Source organism: Accipiter gentilis, chromosome 17 (assembly GCF_929443795.1).
Source record: "Accipiter gentilis chromosome 17, bAccGen1.1, whole genome shotgun sequence".
NCBI classification, from domain to species: Eukaryota; Metazoa; Chordata; class Aves; order Accipitriformes; family Accipitridae; genus Astur; species Astur gentilis.
In genome coordinates, this window is record NC_064896.1 from 20,402,860 (window position 1) to 20,418,720 (window position 15,861).

Consider the following 15,861-nt stretch of genomic DNA (forward strand, 5'->3'; position numbering starts at 1 on the left):
AAAATCTTTCTGTAATGATGATTGTGGCCATGAGGTGAAACAAGAGGATGTTTCAGTACCCAAACCCCCAAATTACGTTTGAGTACTGTAAAGTAACTGTCATTTTAACAGCTTTGTCTCTCTGGTCTCATTTATTTTATCAACACACAATATCTACGGAGAAAAATTGAGTTAAAACATTTCCAAAGTGTTTGCTGGCTTTCTGAATAATGAATTGAACTTTAATATATTAATACAAAATAGTAATAAATTACAATTGCACAGTTTCTTACAGAGTTTTTATTAAGATCAAAACTTATTTGTTCAGACTAGATTTATATAAATAAATCACAGTACATTTTTACTTGTGTTTAGAAGATTGTAATACGTATTATAAAATTAAGAAATTTTTTGTCCCTCAAACCATCACTGCAAAAGGAATCATGCATTAGTTCTACTAAACAAACAAAATGCCCACCTAATTGAGAGAGCCTTGATACAGGTATGGCTCTACTCTCCAAAATTAGACATGAAACATAGAGATACCAGGACTATTTATTGAACAAGAAATAATAAAGTATAGTACAATGTTCATGTGTTCTTAAAAACAAAAGAATACCAAAACAACACACCTCTCTTCACGCACCTTTGCAATGGGTATTAAAAATGACAGCTGGCCAGCATGCAACTGAATAAAACATTCCAGTTTTACAATGTCTACATCTGAGCAAAAGAAGAAGGAACTAAAAAACCCAGACAAAACAAACAAACAAACAAACAGCTCTGATGCTTACACATCCTCATGTCATCTTCCCCTCTGTGCCATGTGTGCTCTGTTCGGGCAGCAGTTGTGGTAGGTCCTGATGACACCTTTTCCGAATAGTGCCCATCACTGCCATCTGGATTAGTGCTCTTTACGGACCTTCAAGGAGATGGAGGTCCTTTCAGAGAACTGCAGGACCCTGGAGAATTTCCAGCTGTAGTTCCTTGCCCAACCCACTGTATTAGAAATTAACTGGAAATGCAGCTCTTGAAACTACTCAGCCTTGAATGTGCAGTGCCCTTACAAGATAATTCACACCTTGCGTAGCTTGGTTCACATATTCTAAGGCTGTCACTTCAGAACAGAATTATGGTTGCAAGCAAGGCCTGGCACTAATTATAGCAAGATTCAAGGTGATGCTGTTACAAAGTCTGGCCTGCTGCCATTCTTTTCCAGCACAGAGGGCTTCTATTAAATTCTACATTATTGTGGATTACATTCTCTATATACTTTTTTCTTTCTACATAAGAAAGCCATTGTTTTCTCACTCGATACCGAGATGTAATCATTTAACAATGCACTGTTCTAAAGGGAAGAAAGCATATAATTGAAGACACTTCAGATTGAGTTGCCTAGTCTGTTTTTTCACTTCTTTCTGTTCAAACAAAACGCATTAACAGTAAAGTAATTTCAGATAAATTTCTAACTGGGTCAAACAGATTTTTCAGCTGCATTTCCAGTCCTCTTTCTCCCTTCCCTTGTTTGTTTCTCCCTTGTTTGTTACTTTTAAACTAAAAGAGAGTTTGCAGCTTTTTTTTTTCAATGGCAAATAGGTCCCCTCAGTGCTTGAATGTTGCCAAGTCATAAACATGTAAATATGTCTCTTGTACTTCTAACTTTGCGTGCTCATGTTAATATAGCCACATGCCATGTTTGGTCCTTAAAAACACAGAAATGAAACCAAACCAAACAAAAAACCAAAGAGCAAAACCAACAAACACCCCCCCCCCCCCCCAACAATGACTATTCCCTGAAGCCAAGAAGGGTGAACTAAAATAACCTCTTATTTTTTACTCTTTTGCATTGTCCTTTCCTGTTGTCTCACTTTGAATTGAACCAGCTGTTTCCCTACTGGTAGTTAAATTGGACCTCTATATAACAAGTTTCTCATATGTACTGCTTTGATGTTTTATGGATCTGCTGGCATAGAAAGCTAAAATGTGCATCGACTGGTAGGAACAGTTTGAGCACTGGGGCTTTTATGCTACATGTTTGCTTTCTGTTCTGATAGTGCCTGCTTCCCCACATTGAGATGCATGTGTGTTTGTCCACTGCCAGGATTATTTACAGGGAAAAAGGAAACAAAAGAGAACAGAAATGCTTTTAATATCTTGTGATTTCAGTGGAAACAGATAAAGAAATATTTGAGCGCTCAACTGCAGAACGGTGGTGCTGTGAGTATTTTGGCATGGGAATATCACATAACTGCCCATTATACTCTGCCTCAGTGTCAGCAGCTTGGAAGGCTTTCCCATTGACACACTTCTTTTTCATTAAACAACATCTGAAATGGTGGCTTGTTATGGAATACTAAAAGTGACAGTTTAATAGCACATTGTTCATGAGTGAAGTGGGATTAAAATCTTGCTGAGATGCATTTCTAAGGGATTTCCTTTTCTATTTTAGAATTATGATACTTGTCATACAGTTTAATTATGTATTCTCAGGAAATAAGAAAACAAATGAGGGTTGCAGCTTTGAAATTATTCCTGTGAGCCTTCTACTAATTTACCTCTGAGAATCATATTTCAGAAAGAAAGGCTGAACAATATTGGGATCATAGTTTTCTCTGGGTCCTCAGGTGATTTTGTAGCAGTATATCCTCTGTTCCTTCCAATGTGCTTTTCTATTATTGTACTATGGTCCAAAGAGAGCAGCGGTCTACCGGCCCACCAGAACCATAACATGAAAATATTTCAGGTCTAGAGAATAGCATTGGTTAAGTGGAATATAAAGGTGATGAGTGAAGTATCCAAATACAGAGAGTAGCTATCATTCCGTATATGCTCTGCAGTGATAAGGCAGGTATTTGTAAAAGTCACATAGTAATGCCACAGCCTGAATAAACATTTGCAAGTCATGAGTCAGCAAGAATTAGGAGAATTTAATTAAAAATTAGCTTTTCTTCCTCATCCCTAAGCTTTTGAGGTGTGCTGGATTCCACTTTAAATGCTCACTGAACAGTTTTCTTTTCTTTTCTTTTCTTTTCTTTTCTTTTCTTTTCTTTTCTTTTCTTTTCTTTTCTTTTCTTTTCTTTTCTTTTCTTTTCTTTTCTTTTCTTTTTTTTTTTTTAATAGAGCTGTGTTCAAAATCATACTCTTGATGCCAGACCCTTGAGCAATAAATAAACTGAGTATGGTAATAAAATAAAAAAACCACTGGCAATTATAATGATACTACTTTTCAGTTGATGCCCCTTTGAGTTGCTAGAGACAAATCTTAGAAAGGCCTCTGCTCTCTTCCATGGACACAAAATGAGCCTTCTGCATAGGTGTTTTCCTCTTTACAGAAGTTACTGTTGCTAACATTGCAGTGGGAAAGCATGCAGCTGCCTGCTCTGCATTCCAGGCAGGGATGCATGTATAATGATTTGTCCAGGAAATCCAAGCACTCTATTCCAAAGGAAGAGGTCCTCCTTCTTTGCTTATGCCCATCTCCCCATGTGACTCATGGGAGATAAGCCTGGGTAAAGAGGGCAGGATTTTGCATGAAGTGAGGATCATGCATAAACAGGTATGAACGTTGTATCCTATCACTGGCCTGCTGATACAAAACTTCAGTTGAAAGTGTAGTGAAATAGTTTTGCCAGGGCAACCTTATATCCGTATTTTTCTTCTGAAAATGCCCAGTTACCCATCTGGAATTTTGCTCGGGCAAGTTTTGAAGAGTTGTTTAGTTTGCCAAGTGTATCCTTGTATGTGGTAGCTGTATTCTCCATAGCATGGCATGAGAGTTTTGAAAACCACTGTACTCACAGGACTTCTGCTTTATAACTGCAGCACACATTTACAACAGATCCAAGATCTCCTGCAAGTGCCAAGCTGTGCTTTACCCACTAACAATTCTGATTTTCTGGAATATCCTCAATTGATAGGTTATAAAACTAATTTTGCAGATTTTGGATCAAAATTTCAAATATTTTCTTCAATATTTGTGTCAGCAAAATTGCAAATCCAAAATGCTTGGTGAGCATTCAACACATACAAGACATGAAGCAATGTGTGTGCACATAAACTTATCTGACGTATATATAAAGATCAGGGCTCCCTATCTGTAAGTACATAGCAGGCAACTAGATTGTATAAAATACTCATACTTCGAATTTGCATTATTTGAATAAAAATCCCCATGTAAAAGCTTGAATCAAATTATCTCTAGGAAAGTTTGAAGGAAGAATGAACTCCATGCATGGCTAAGTAAGTGGAAAAAATTTATCCTGGGGGTCTTTTTTGGGGGGCATAGATATAATGTGAAAGAGTTCAGTATTTTGATTTTTTTTTTTTTTTTTTTTTTTTAATGGTCAGAATTTGACAGCATTTACAATATATCATGATGTAAAATAGCCCTGTTAATTCTACTACAAATAATAAAGAAAGTCTTCACAGGCACTATATATTTGGAACAGCATTTTAAAATGACATTGTGTGTGTATGTGCACATGCACGCACATGTGTGTGCTTGTTAGTATGATAGAGCATAGCCACCTGTGATATGCTTCCAACTTTTTGCAACAGCATGGACACAACTAAGAAACATTGACTGGAAAATCATCTACAAAGGTTGAGGACTAACAGCCTCCATGTTATACAGATGGTTATCTTCTTTCTAAAAGAACATACTGTCATTATAAATACCATATGTATCTTGTTCTCACCCAACAGAACTTTTTTTCAGTTTTTCAGATTTGAAGGATTTCTGCAAAGAACCATATTAATTTGTTTTCATGTAAGGTGAAAGGAGGCACCAATTGAGATGGAGGATGCAACTTGTCATCAAAAAATAAACGTCTGATGACAATAATTCTTGAAAAAAAAAAAGACTTAGAAAGCTATTGATTCACAATACTGCACCTTTTTTACAAATACAAGAACCATATTTGTTGTTGCTTCCCATATTTGTTGGTTTTCATTGCTATCATGTTGCTTGTAAAACCTGGGTTTTTCTAATGAACAGAAATTATGACTTGAATTTGGGTAATTCTTACAACCATACAAATAATCTATCAGTAGCAATAGTGTCAGCTGGAGAATTAATGCTACAAGTGGATAACATTACACTACTTGAAACCAAAAGCTCTTCACATAGTAGAAGACTGAGGGTCCTATTCAGCAAATATTCAGGTTCCTATGGCTGTGGCCACAGAGGTTCCAGAAGCTCTCGCTGAGTCTAATCCTGATTCAGGAACCAAAATGATATGCTGTGTATATATTTCTCTGCACAGCCTGGATGCGCTGGACACCCTCCCCCACTTGATTCCTGGGAAGGAAAAAAATATGTCTCTGTTTAGCTCAGTGACATGAAAAGCAATCCACAGTAATGAAATCTAAAGAAGTTAGCCAGGCATGTATGAAAAGAACAGGATGCCTGTAGGAAGGGAAGAGCTGTCAAAACCTAATTGTGGGCTCTGGCTGCAATAAAATTTATCAGAGGGAAGACAGGTTGGATATAAGGGTGTACACAACTTCTGCTAAGAGACACTTCTCGTATTCTGGGAAACAGTAACCATTACACTACTCCTCACGTGCTTTGTCAAGCCATTCCTATCACTGCTTGGCTACAGCTGAGAGCTGGGCGATGTGTTTTCTAAACCCAGCTCCCAAATGCCCAGGTAGTCATTTCAAGTGTGGCACTTCAGCCAGCAGCTAGCTTGTCACTGAAAGCACAAAAATATAGGCAGAGCTCCCCTACTTTGCTCAATCTTCTTTCATAACATACTTGCATGTTGGCAGCACCCATGCTCTGAAAAGGCATGGTGCATTCCGACTGCAACAGAGCCTGTGAACACTCAGAGGTCTCCCTGCTGAAACTTGTGCTGCTGTGGTCCCCATGCACTAGTAAATGTAATCACTTATGGACACAGGGAAAGACTGTGGTATTTTTGCCATTCTGTAGCATCTTCCTATTGCCCAACAATTATTTATGGAAATGCCTAGGGTTAGTGCTTACAACCAAGTAGATGAAGTCCTCAGTTGCATTCTAGTAACATGGCTGCACTCTGATGCATAAAGTATGCTCAGAGGCTGCAAACTGCCTGCCTCTATATATCAGGCGCTTATGGCATCATTTGTGGCTTCATGTGAATACTATGGTCTTTCCTGTCTTTCAGCATTGCGGGTAACATTGTGGCTGTTCATAAACATAGTAGTTTCTTTTGACTGGGATTACTGCCTGACTTTAGCCAGTGATAGCAATAATAAAAGTAAGTCATGGTAACTCTTAGGAAGCAATTTAGTTAGATCTTTGATGAATTTCTGTGTCTCATGAATCAGGGTTCGTATACCCTGTATTGGGGAGAGGATTAGACAGAGGGATTAAAAGGACATCTTTACCCCACTGGACTCTGTGGAATAGCCCCTGAGGATATGGCTAAGAAAGAGTTCAACAGGAATGCCAAATTTCTGCTGAATAGGTTAAAAGGGTGAGGAAGCCTCTTCGGCAGCCATCCAAGCGCAGAAGACCTGCATAACATTTCTGCTGAATAGGGCCCTAAAGACAAAAAACAAAACAAAACAAAACAAAAAAACCATAGGAACTTTGAAAAGCTTTTCTGATTGTGTCGCTTCTTATCAGCGCCTCAGATCTCCAGAGACACTTAAACATTTTTTTTTTTCAGTGCAGTTAGGCATCCCTTGAGATGTGCTAGTGACATGGATGTTATATTGTTACGAGAGAAGAAGTCAAATTAGGTTGTTATATATAAAAAAAATAGGTCTTGGTTGTTCTGTAAACAAGGTCCATTTCTTTATATCAATTATCAGTGAAAGTTACCCAAGATCTTATTTAAAAAACAAAACCAAACCCTTAATCCAGTGTATAATGTTTGGTGTTTTCATGTATATATTAAAGACATGAATTACTTTCTGTCTCCCTAAAATTGAAAGGAGCAGACTTGCGTGTTATGCTTGACTTTAATATCAGAGTTTCCAAGCCCTTTTGTAAGATTTAGTGCATGCATGTGGATCTTGGTTTTGTTCATAAAATTTTATCCAACGTCTAATGCCATATGGAAGGATATTCACAGTTATAGTAATGGAGAAGCAAGAAATAAAAGTCTTACCTCTGCAAGAGGGTGCCAGTGAGCAATGGGTTTCCGAGGGTATGAGAGCATTTCATTCCAGTGGTCGCGACCTAGACTTTCTGCATCGTTGCCTACTTGACATACTCCAATGACCTCATTGTGACCTACACTGTGAAAATGTTCCATAATATTTTTTTCTTAAAATTTTACCTTTAGAACCATAGCATTTACATATTTCATTAGAAACATTAATCATGGATTTTTAGAATTAATTCTTGCCTGAAAAATATAATGACCTATAAAATATGTAGGTTTGCTCTTTGCATTTCCCACTAGTCAGAATAATTTAGTATTTTCCCCATTATAGCATACACTGTGTGTCTGTGTGCATTTGTTAATTATTTTTGCACGAAGCATGTAAAAAGTTCTTTGCCTGTGTTCTGTAATTAGTTGCAATTACAAGTAAACTCTAAGCCACAATTTTAGAAATGGAGGCATGTGTCTAAGGGGTTAGCATACTTGTGCACAAACAGAACATCAGTGTGTGGACTGACTACATGTTCAGTTATTTCAGTTCTGGCAAACATACATCCAGCTTAGTTACGTCAGTTATGGATGCAAATCTATATTTTAAAATTTAGAAAGGAAATTCTGTCTTACAATCCAAGAAATTTTAGTCTTCTACCAAACTCAACATGACATTAATCTCCCATTTATTGGGAAAGAATGATAACTTTGTTTCTGGATGCAAATCTACTGTGCAAGATTTTATAAGCCAATAGATGATGTTATTTTACAGCTACAGGTATCTCACCGGTCATAATCCATAACAGCTATCGACAAGTTAATTTGGTCAATGTTTTCTGGAGGGACGTCAAAGACTATGGCTTCATTGTAAACGGGATTAAGGGTATTCCTCTTGGTGGAAGTTTTTCTTTTCTTTAGTCGCCTTCCTTCACACATTAAAGAAACCTTCACGTAGGGATCTGTGTGAATCATAAGAACAACGTTGGTTTTCTTTTGTTGTTTTTAAGCAAACATAAATGGAAAGTGAAGGGAGCAGTCTTCTTGTATGCCCATACCTGCTTGCAGAATTAGTCACCTGGACCTGACTGGAATTTGAGCTTCTTTTTTTACCATGGAATGCCTGGGAGGCAGTGCAGCTTTGAAAGCTTTACCTGGTTGACTGCTTATAATGAACAGTTTAGGTTCAAGAAGCTCCTTGTTGTGTACTGACTTCTCAAAGGGTATTAAAATATCCACCGAACCGTGTTATACATGACTGTTTTATACAACAGCCTGTGTATCAGCCTATTTATAACAGCCTAATTACTTGTACAGATTTGTAGGACAGAGAGAAGATGACAATATTCTACACAGTGGGATTTTCTGATGTATGGTTAAATATAATTCAAAGTGTAACAATTAGTGGCTTATATTTCTCAAGAGAATTATAATTATTTTAAACTCCTGAATGTAGTAAAACCAGCTATTTCTTTGTAGCTCCTTTCTGGGAGCTCTGCAGCTCCCTGTTAGTATTTAAAAGTCATCTATTAACTCTTATTTAAATTAGTTTCTGGGATTTGACAGTGCTGAATTCTGTGTCTCAGGAGGGAAATGGGACAGAAATCCACATTGAGCATTAAATTCATTCCTACCTGATGCTCCTGTGATATCCATTGCCTTTAAATTTCTTGCCTTTATTATTGTAATAGTTAGTCTACCAGCTGTTGGAAGGTAGCAGAGTGAAAACATCAGGTCACCAAGATCCACGTTATCCTGTTCCAAGGAAAAAGAGATAATGTGAAGCAATAATAACAATTTTGCCTACCCACAACAGGAGCTAAAGATTAAGATATACCTTTGGGGATCTACAGTTATGTAAGCAAAAGCTGAATTCTCATTCAGAAGCATATCTGAAAAAACAGATATCCATCTGCATACAAGGTTCAAGTCACTACATTTGCTGCTAGACCACCGAAGTTCTCAACTGTAAGTTGAGAAATAGTTTGTAGCACTCAGTCCTTGGAGATGAAACGCATTTAAGTGCTGAGGTACAGTGTGAGGCACTGGAACACCTGTGTTCTAATGTTTTGTAGTGATTTGCCTGTATCGTTGACAAGCTGCAACAGATCTCTGTGCCCTTCCTTCTGGTCTGCAGAAGGGTACCCATAGAGAGGTTCCTAGAAAAAAACATTGGTTGCGCAGGGCAAAGTTTTATGCAACTCTCAAGCTTGCATAAACTCAGGTGTGAGAGATGTGAAGTCGCTATGGTAATGGGGCAGTCTCCACCAGAATTAAAGACGTTGCTTCCTGTGCCACGTGCAGACAAGCTCCCTCAAGTAAGCTTATCCACCTGTTTCATTGATAGAATGATTTGCAACCCATTGCTGTGTCAATGGTGTCAGGGTTTCAGTTTCTTTGCAGTTACAAAGCATCTCTCTTTTTTTTTTTTAAAGAAATCCAGCTCTTTTACAAAAGAACATAGCAAATAAAGGATTGTATTAAATGATTTCTGGGATTTGATTTGCATTTTTTTGACTGAGCAGTGAACTGGTACTTTCATAGACCTATCTCCTGTAACCTAATATTTAATTCTTGATTGAAAAGTGTTATCCTGTCCAGTAAATTCAAGCTATGTTCTAGGTTTTATAGGGAAGGGAAATACAGCTGCTGTAGAATATGTGTATCTTGCCCACTTAGCTTTGTGCAATAGCTACTCTCCTTTCCCAGGTTGCCTCCTTCTGTGTCAGTCACAAAAAATGAAGGGTGGTGGATGACATAGAAGGTGAGTGAAAATACCTCAAACCAGCACCTAACAGGTTAGTGTTTGTCTCTGAACTAGCCACTGTATAGACCAATGCCCAGAGCCTATGCAGTCACTTTATGTAGCTTCATAAGTTAGCAGGGGAGACATGCAGGACAGAAAGAATTGCTGTCACAGAGTTGTAGAAAAATGTTATGTCGGAAGGGATTTCTAGAGGTCATTTGATCCGAGCCCTTGCTCAAGAGAGGCATCTTCGCTTTAGTTCTCCACTCATGCAAAGAAAAAAAAGTAATCACGTACATTCATTCAGAAATAGGTCCTTTCCTTGTGCTGTTATTGGAGAGACATGCTGTCAAGAAGGAAAAAGCTGATATTATGGGCCCTTTGTCAGTAATAACTAGCTTTTAACCCTGGCTTGACTTCAACTATCATCGTTTCCATTGTAAAGATCAGTGTTTCATGGTAGCCGTAAAGCTGATAAAGGTCGTGACAATATCAAGATAGCTGATATGACTCACCCTGTTTAGTGTCTCTTGATGGCTCATACTTGGAAGCAGACCTGCTGCAACAAACTCTGTGCCACTGACTCACTTTGACTGTGGGAGGATCAAAGTGCTGTTTGAGAAGGTGATGCTGTAAGAAGTCCTACAGGCTAAAGTGATGTCAGCACATCCAGGAGAAATTTCTCTTGGCTAACACCTGCACTTAACATTACAGGAGGAATAATTGATCTCTGAAATTTTCCCAGTGGTCAGCTGGAGCTTGATACCTATAACCTGGGGAACAGGAAGCAAAGAATTCACTTATCCTTCCGATTGTGAGGAAGAACAACTTCCAGCATTTAAGTGTACTTCCCCAGCACTGAGGTGCTGAGATTTGTAGCTGTGGAATTCTCTCCTGCGCTGCAACTCTGAGGGGAGCAGAATTTCATAAGCCATTTAAAGAAATTATTGAGTGAAGCCACCTTTTGGCAATTTGGGGAATTTGTCACTCTGGCAAATTTTGACTGAGAGGTTATTTTTCATGAATTGGTCAAAAACTTTTAGGAGAAGATAGCATTGTTGAATCACTCAGGTTTTCCCTGACCATTAAGCAGCCCACCAGGCATCTGCTGTTTTAACTATGTATCTTGGTATTCTTAGATACTGTCAACCATGGCAAAGCCATTCTGTATTCAACTCCAGTGCTCCACATGGTCACTAGGTAATTCATTATGTGAGTATTTAAATGTTTTACTGTTACTACCAAATACAAGAGTTTCCATTCCAGACTTGATCATCCTGAATGAATATTTTAAAACCTTTTATCAATTCTTATCAAGACGTTCATAGGTAAGTTAATTACCATACATTTGTTTCAGATGCAAATTCCAAGAAAAATGTTAACCCTCTGCATAAATGAACTGGTTAGGAAAGAACAGATCACATGTGTTGAATGCAGTATTAGGAATTATGCCATAATATACTTATCCACAAGCTTTGCCTTATGTTTGAAAAATAATCATCACCTACGCTGTGATGTATTTTTTAGCAAACGCTGCAATGGCAATAATACTTTGTTAATGCTTTTTCAAAAATTGCACTGGGCATTATACAGGAAAAACATTGTTAAACTGGAAATAGAGCCTGTAATTTCTTCAGTCTTTTCCAGTTCTAGTGGTTGTAAGTGTTGTAGCAATAGATCACAGATGATTTTGCGATTCAGTCTGTTGTACTTCTTGGCATGTAAATCCTTCTCTGAGTCTGAAAGAGAAGCCCTGCCTTCTCACATTTTCATTTTGATTTGTAGGGAATTAACTACTACTTCATAATACTTGTTACTTGTAAATATTTTCTTAATTTTGGAAAGACAGATTTTGTAACAGAGTGAGCCTTTCCCTGTGCCCTGGTTATTCCACCCTGCTTACCCCTATTTTCTGTAACAGAAGGGCAACATTTTTAATTGTTCCAAACATTGTAAATTTTGCTGTTGGAGCTTCAAGGTTCAACTTAATGAAAGAATGTTCTTCAAAGTGTACCACAAACTGTGACTGCACCACAGAATTTGCATGCGTGTGTTCATCTGTCTGGGTAACTGCAGTGGAACAGGCAACATGCTCTGACTGGAGATCAGCGGTGCCACAGGCATGAGCGTTACCATCCAGCAAACACAGGTCCTTACTATAAATTCAGTTTAACAGAACCAAGGCTATGTAAGAGAGCACAGAGAGGCTTTTTGCACATCTTCACTAGTTGAAAATCGCCGAGCCACGTGGCTTAAGCCATGGATTGTCACTAAAGGTGTACTGTATTGTCGAGAAATAGCTTTAGGGAACAGCACTAAAAAGCATAGAGGGTAGGATCTTCTGCAAGGATTATGCTTCTGTTTGAATTGAGTATTTACATGTTACTATGTATGCTTGACAAAATGTGGCGATATAAATATTACACTGCCAGAGACATATAAAAATTCCTGCTTAGGAAAAGATTTCTTAATATTGTAGGTTATCAAGTGATGCATTTTGTACATTCCAAATTTGTGTCTAACTTTTTTTAGTGTGGTAGTAATACCATACTGTGCATGTTACAGTGCAACCAGGACAGCCCTAATATAACCACACCAAAAGGCTGGTTAATAATGTTAATAACATAAAAGAAAATATTCAGAAGATAATTAATTTACAATAATAATTTCTTTATATGAGTATGGCCTATATTATTTTTCTTTTTGGTCCTGATCAGCAGGAGACATATTGTAAGAACTGAATAAATATGCTATAATAAACATACCTAAGGTCCAAGCTCCTCTCCCATTGTCCTCAAAAACTGTCCATGTTCAGAGGAAGGAAGCACTGCCTCCATTTTTAATCTATAACCTGCTCATTCCTGTATTCTAAAAAAGGTAGAACAAGATTGACGTCTGCTTTGCTTTTCCAGTGCCCCAGGCTTTGGCTTCAGGCTTGGGGTGACAGCTGAGTGCCTTGATGTTAGCTGTGAGCCACACAACCTGTCTGTTTCTGATAATCCTGTCTAGATTTGCCTCAGAGCCCTTGTTCTTTTAATGCAGTCCTTTATTCAACAGGGCAAGACCATGAAGTTTCTTCCTTAAAAAAATTGCCCAGCATTACCTGGGAGAGTTAGATGTATTCAATATTGGGTAAGCAGTCAGCTGGAGAGTTCAATGAGAGGTGTAAATCACAAGGTTTGCCTGAAAACTGTATCTTCACAAAGGGAACAAATCCCATACTGGAACCTCAAGATAAATAAGACCCTTTCATTGCTGCTAGGAGCACAGAGATACAACCTCACTCACATTATGCTTCCTCCTTCTTCAATTTCTAGTGGAAATACTTGATATATCATAAAAACCATATTATTTGAATCATTTTCAGTGGCTTCTACTGAAAGGTTTATTGTTCATGCTTTTCCCAGAAAATATTTCTGGTTTTCCCACTGTAAAATTAACACAAAATTAATATATCTTTTAAAATGCTGAATTCCAATAGTAATGTTAATAGCTTGTTAGTCTAGTCACACAGTATTTATAGATTTTAAAATTATTAATTTTGTTAGAGATTAGCCTGCAGGATAAATCACTCCCTAGTACTGTGTCAACAGCTCCATGCTGGTGCTTAGGTGAGTATAACTCAGCATATTAAACAGGGAGATGTTTAATCTTAAATAGGACTGCAACAATGGGCCCTTTAATGGCTTCACCTTTGATTCCTTGGAGGCTGTGTTAAGAAGCTCAGGCTGGGTCAAACCTTCCCAGTGAAACTGTAAGTTACCTGGTAGTTAGGCAGTTTCTGACAAATGGGGATGACATTTGGGATCAGGTTTCTCCTCTCCCTTCTCAGAAATACATTTGGGTGCAGAGAATGGGTGTGTAGAACCACGCAAAACAGGCAGAAAGCGGTGGAAGAAACAAGACAAATTACAGGTTACAGCTTTTGCCTCTGGTCTAGAGGAAGATATGCTGTCCTTGAGTTAGGCAATCATAAGTTTTGTGCCCGTTTCTTCTGAAACTTGCATTTTTTATTTCTGCAGCAGACAAGCTGTGATAGGCCTGCTATCACACAGTGCCTGTGCCACTCTAATTAAAGCATATGTCTCAATTATACCAGGTTCCTCTGTTCCCCATCTATAAAAAGACAGACACAATTTTTTACTTTTCTAGTGTGTTGCGAAAATAATGCTAATTATGGATCGTGAGATACTCAGATGTATTTTTATGCATCTCACCAACTTACCATTAATGGGAGCACATACAGGCAGTGATGCCCTTGCTTATTTCTTTTAAAGTTGCTAACTTTTGAAAGAGGTTTTCAAGGCACTAGTGATTTTAGAGATCTTATAAATTCTTATTACTATGTCAGAATGGTACAGCTCAGGCAATGGTAACTTTGCACACTACCTTCTTTAGCAGTTATACATGTATCTGCAAAGGTCACTGGAAAACAGAAAAATAGCAGAGGTTTCATGAAATGAGGTGATATCATTTGAGCTTTTGAAGCACAGAAAGGATTGATGACCAGTATTTAATTAAATTCTCTCTTTTATTTCCCTCCTAGCTAAGGAGTATTAGTTGTATTTTAAACAAACAAACAAAATCTTCCTACTTATTTCATAATCTTTCCTGGAATTAATGGAATTCTACTTCTGTAATGCAAGACAAATTTTACTGTACATCATTCTAATATTTGATAATGTGGGGTTTTGAATTTTGCAAGGATTTATTTTAGAGGAGGTTCACACTGCTAAGATGAGGATAGTTTATGTATACTAGGTATATGTGTTAAGTCTAAATGAATTAAAAATACTTTAAGAACTGCTATCTGCTTTTTGGGATATACATTTATTAAATTGTTCATCTGTGTTGAGAAGTCTGGATTCAGATTTGAGTAAGCTAAGATACTAATTCAGTTCAGGTACATGTCCAGGACACAAATATTATGCAAATATCATACTAAACAAATTTGAGACTCTAATCTGTTTGGGAATGATAGTAAATCTACAGTATCTAACATGATGAATTCATGAAGTTAGCTCTACAATTTTTTATTATTTCATCATAGAATTATTTTGAGTTATATCTATGAGAAAATATATCGAGAAAAACTCCTTAGAAATGTTGGTTTTAATTGAATTTGCATGTGACTAGAAGAGTGCCAGCTGCTTTCTCATTACACATTTTAAGATGAATAGAGAAGATATGACTGGAAAATTCTATTTTCATAACATCTTAAATCAAAGAAATGAACTCTAGTAAAGTAGATATTTATTAATGCCTCAATCAAACTATATCTATAAAGACATGATTAAGTAAAGTTTGTGGAAAATGGGAATGGCCTTTTACAATTATTCTTTCAATACATCAATGTCAGGCTGTATTTCATGTTTTAAGTTAATTTGCAAATTGTATTATTTTCTCAGTGTGATTCCATTTTTTGCATTTCATTGCCTTTATTTCTTTTATTCATGGTTTTCTTAAAAAATGAAAGCAAATAAATAAAGAAGCTTTTAGAGGTAGGTATGTGAAAATGAGTCTGATTTCACTTACTAGGAAAGAACATTTAAAAACAGTTCTGAAGCTTGATTTCACTATAGTGAAGGAATATAAGAAAGCTGAAATGTTTGCATGTCATTCACTCCGGATTTTATGCTGCTTTGGGTACACAATATAATTTTCATGTCAAGTCACAGACTGGCTATCAGCTTTTATGCCTATACGACTGTACAGAGCGTATATATAGAAGCTAGTCTGATGGGATGCACAAAAAGGCAGGATAAGAAAGGGCACCTTTGAATCCCTAGTACTCTCTCTATGGGCTTGTCTGTGGCACAGCATTTGCTACTTAGCACACATTGATCTAAATGCTGGACCTGAGAGATTCTTGCATGACTAATAAAGTGAAAGGTATCATCAGCTAAAGAATCTAAGCAAAAAACCCTTACAAGGGGGAAATAAAGCACTTAGGCCAGCCAGCCAACAGAAGGTGTTGCGTGTTCTAATTTAAAAAAAATGTCCTCCGACAGCTAAGTTTAACTTCAGCGTTGCTGCTTAACTAAGTACATA

General features: G+C 37.3%; 1 protein-coding gene across 4 annotated transcripts in view; it reads right to left on the minus strand.

The window, feature by feature from the left end:
- Positions 1-281: 281 nt before the first annotated feature.
- Positions 282-15,861, minus strand: part of SYT9 (synaptotagmin 9) — a 71,629-nt gene continuing 56,049 nt past the window's right edge. Inside the window, exons 4-8 of one of the 4 annotated variants that reach the window (XM_049820504.1) lie at positions 8,699-8,819; positions 7,855-8,026; positions 7,080-7,209; positions 6,352-6,508; positions 5,179-5,278 (exon numbers count right to left, since the gene is read on the minus strand). In XM_049820504.1, the coding sequence (XP_049676461.1) occupies positions 6,401-6,508; positions 7,080-7,209; positions 7,855-8,026; positions 8,699-8,819 (531 nt within the window). In that variant the 3' untranslated portion in view covers positions 5,179-5,278; positions 6,352-6,400. Of the gene's footprint in view, positions 902-3,057; positions 5,279-6,351; positions 6,509-7,079; positions 7,210-7,854; positions 8,027-8,698; positions 8,820-15,861 lie in introns of those variants that run through there. The other 3 variants (XM_049820506.1, XM_049820505.1, XM_049820507.1) reach the window with 3 other exon arrangements.